The 4076-nt window shown below is 33.6% G+C and overlaps 1 protein-coding gene across 1 annotated transcript; it reads left to right on the top strand.

Moving 5' to 3' along the window:
- The first annotated feature begins 519 nt into the window (after positions 1-519).
- LOC145093341 (transcription factor MYB16-like) lies at positions 520-2203 on the top strand. Its single transcript, XM_079031447.1, has 3 exons — positions 520-783; positions 919-1048; positions 1136-2203. The coding sequence occupies exons 1-3, from the start codon at positions 651-653 to the stop codon at positions 1989-1991; spliced, it is 1119 nt and encodes a 372-aa protein (XP_078887573.1). The 5' UTR covers positions 520-650; the 3' UTR covers positions 1992-2203.
- The last annotated feature ends 1873 nt before the right edge of the window (positions 2204-4076 follow it).

Genomic DNA, 4076 nt, shown 5'->3' with positions numbered 1-4076 from the left:
AATGTCTTGATCTGTTATCAAAAGTCGACGCAGCTGTGTATCCATGGCCTTTTTGCTTGATTTAAACATACAAATGCTCAAATCTTTGAAAGCCTCTTAGCCCTTACCCTTAGTAACTTCTCTTAGACCATTTGAATCGCTTCTCCCTCCCTCTTAGCTACCAAACCCGAAAGAAAGACTGAAAAAAGGGTGAGGTCGTCTAGGGTTTTAGTGGGGGAAGAAGACACTTCAAGCTCAACATAAACGAAATATACTACTGAAAAAATGTTTAGGGGCATCCTGGGATACCCAGGCTCCAAGGTGGATCCGCCTATAATTAAATATAGAAAAAAAATTATATACGACATCCAATTAAACCACAAATATTATTATAATTTTGTATCAAAATAAACATTTGTGAAAGATATTTAACTTTTATCGCTTAAATTGATTTACATTTATTATATTATAAATGGATTTTACTGTACTAGCCTTTTAGAACATGAAGAGGGGTATACTAGGCATGTGTAGATGCCACTATAAAATTGCAAATATCAAAAACCTTAGTATTTTGTTTCATCCTTCGGAATTCAAAACCAAGTGAAGTGATCTCCGGCGACGGAGGTGGTTTTCCGATATATAGAAAACTATAAAGTAAGAATAGGTATTAAATGGGACGATCTCCCTGCTGCGATAAGGTAGGACTGAAGAAAGGACCATGGACTCCCGAAGAAGATCAGAAGCTTTTAGCTTACATCGAAGAACACGGCCATGGAAGTTGGCGTGCTTTGCCTTCGAAAGCTGGTTTCACTTCTTTTACTTGCTACTTATATGAATACACATATTATCTTCATACCAAATTGATCATGACAAAAATTTTCTCTTACTTTATTCTGCCTAAGAATACAAATTACTGATTCAAAAACACAAACTAAACAGGACTTCAAAGATGCGGGAAAAGTTGCAGGTTGCGATGGACCAATTATCTTCGACCTGACATCAAGAGAGGCAAATTTAGTCTTCAAGAAGAACAAACGATCATCCAACTTCATGCTCTTTTGGGTAACAGGTATTTTTATCCTTTAACGTGTTATCTCATTATGATTTGTTATACAATAATATAATACAGATCTAATGTGCTTATGTTTATGATTAGGTGGTCAGCCATAGCAACTCATTTGCCAAAAAGAACAGATAACGAGATCAAGAACTACTGGAATACTCATCTGAAAAAGAGGTTGACGAAAATGGGGATAGATCCAGTGAGCCACAAGCCAAAAAACGACACCCTTTTGTGTACTGATGGTCAATCGAAGAGTGTGGCTAACTTAAGCCACATGGCTCAATGGGAGAGTGCTCGGCTCGAGGCTGAAGCCAGATTAGTCAAACAATCTAAGCTTCGATGCCCAGTTGAAAAGCAAGTTGGATCAGTCGATGCATCCATGGCGTCTGTTAAATTATTGGCAACCACCGCCGGGGAACCCACAAGGTGTCTTGATATACTCAAGGCATGGGATAGAGTTTGGGGTGGCAAGCAGAATGACGACGGCGTTAATGGGATCGGAGATATAGAATCACCAACTTCGACACTTTCCACCACTGGCGTCGGAGAGAGTTCCACTAACTTTTTCGAGTTTGTTGGTGGCAATTCATCCGGATCTTGCGATGATGGAGCCACCGGAGAAGATGGTGAAGAGGAGTGGGAGTACAAGGACGAAAACGACATGGAGAATTCGATTCCATTAACTTCTGGGTTCAGTGGAGTAACCATGGCGTCCGATAACAATAATGAACACGTCCCTGGTGGCAATTTCTTAGAGAGTTTTACAGATCTTTTATTGAGCAGTTCCGGCGGTGGTCATCGGAATTTACAAAGTGGTGGTGATTCCGGCAATGATCTCGAACCTAATGGAGTGAACAACAGTAATTACTACGAGGATAATAGTAAGAATTACTGGAATAACATTCTTAATTTGGTGAATTCTTCGATGCAAGATCCTCCTTTGTTTTAGAAGCCCATATCTCACTCGAATTTTTGTTCATTTTTTTTCGACCAAATGCTGTCCTTGAAATGCTTGCATGTGTACGTTGTAAGAACATGTTGATTCCTAGGGTTAATGTCTAGGTTTTTTTTTTTTTTTGATTTATTTGAATTCCGATAGAATTGTGTAATAATTCAAACTCCTATAACTTACTATTTAAAAGGCGTTTATGTTAGACATAATCTTGATGATCCATTATCTATCGAAGGCCTGTTGTACGGCTTGAACTTCATGTTCTTTGTTATCTTATAATCGTATCAACCTTTTGGAAAAGAAAGTGAGACTTACTAATCTAGTCCAAAATGGTGTTCGATTTTGATTTTAATGCTTCTATTGTACTTGTATGCTTCTTTTTCCAATTCTTTCACATGCAATGCTTAATAGCTAGTTGCATTAAAGTAGACTTGGTCAGGGAGAAAACACAAGGACCTTTGCATACAATTAATCAGCTTAATACAATTTTCAGAATATAATTAGTAACTGTTTTAGAAAGTCCAAAAAAAAATAATAATAAATAAATAAATAAATAAAATAATAATAATAAGAAGAAGAAGAAGAAAAAAAAAAACTAAGTATACACAACAACAATGCATTTATACTAGACCAGTAATATTGTGATAATTTTATTTTGTTAGGAACGTATGTACATTTTGTCATATTCATACTATGCATTTTTTTTTTCTTACATAGCATTTTAAGTATTGTTCAATCTGTCACATGATATATAATCTTACATTGTCACTATTTTTTTTTCAATTTCATTTTCTACTTCGTTTGAGAACACCATCACAAAGAAAGTGTATTATCTCTGTATCTACTAACGGGATTTAAGTATTATTGTTATTTTCTCCAATTAAATTACAGAAACCCATAAAAAAATAAATGATTGTTATATTTACGTTGCTATTACAATGAAGAGAAAACAAAAAAGTACGAAAACATTATTAAATTATGTTTTAGAACCTTAGTTTTATCTTGTATGTATATATAATAGAGATTTCCTTATAGGATAATAAAATAGGACTGATGAAAACAAATAGTGAGAATTATTTAGAAGTGCATTTATATTTGGATGGGATAGAAGACATTTATTGCTGTTAGTTTCACGTCATAATCTAGATAATGAATAATAATGCGAACAAATATATATGTTATATTTTTTAAAATTAATTTTTCTTTTATTTTTCTATATCTAATTATTAGCTTTGTTTATTAATTTTCTTTTATAATAACGCGTATTTAAAAAACTTCTTGAATACATAAAATTCATAATTTTTAACCGTTATATATATATATATATATATATATATATATATATATATATATATATATATATATATATATATATATATATAACAATTTTTAAATATATTGATTCGTTGAAATTATTTGAATAATTATTAAATTTATTAATATTTTAATTTGTTGATATTCCCAATGTTTTTTTTAACAACAAGATAATATTTCATCGTGATGAAAAAAATAGTAAAAAGCTAAGATTACATAGCATCGACATATTCAGATATGAGGTTTAACCTCCAGTCCCTTCAATTCAAATCCATTTCTTTCCTATCTGTAATTTTAAGCCATTGAAATACCGTGAGTTTATTATTTCCGACCATATCTTTCTTACCTCTAAAACTTATAAAGTGTAGGGGTATCTCACGTTTCGCGACGGGTAGAAATGACCGTTTTATTGTAAAGGCAATGTCTTTAGAAGATACCTTGGTAAATGCATGAATTCCAACATACTCTCATTCACTATTTGATTATAGTATCCTACTGCATGCTAATCGCATTTCGTTTTTCATTATACCAATGACCACCACAAGAAAAGAGAGTATTAAGGACGCCAATTTTAACGATAAGACCTTTAACCACCATATCAGGAGACACACCTAGTGTCGCCGCTAAAGGATAAATGTCGTCGCTAAAATATCCATCGGTGATTCGGAAAACATACACTACTATCAATGTTGACCCTACACTTGCAACATGATCCAACAGATAGGGTAATGTCACACCCCCGAACGAGACGGCGGAAACGTTCGGGGG

This window comes from Lactuca serriola, chromosome 3 (genome assembly GCF_051521515.1).
Source record: "Lactuca serriola cultivar US96UC23 chromosome 3, Lser_US96UC23_V15, whole genome shotgun sequence".
Taxonomy (NCBI): Eukaryota; Viridiplantae; Streptophyta; class Magnoliopsida; order Asterales; family Asteraceae; genus Lactuca; species Lactuca serriola.
This window is presented reverse-complemented; position numbering and strand designations above follow the sequence as displayed.

What these genes read in the sequence shown, in the direction of transcription:
- LOC145093341 (XM_079031447.1), top strand. Translation starts at nt 651, where the DNA reads ATGGGACGATCTCCCTGCTGCGATAAGGTAGGACTGAAGAAAGGACCA. An exon ending in TGCTTTGCCTTCGAAAGCTG is followed by an intron (nt 784 to 918) that starts GTTTCACTTCTT and finishes CAAACTAAACAG; the next exon opens with GACTTCAAAGATGCGGGAAA. An exon ending in CATGCTCTTTTGGGTAACAG is followed by an intron (nt 1,049 to 1,135) that starts GTATTTTTATCC and finishes GTTTATGATTAG; the next exon opens with GTGGTCAGCCATAGCAACTC.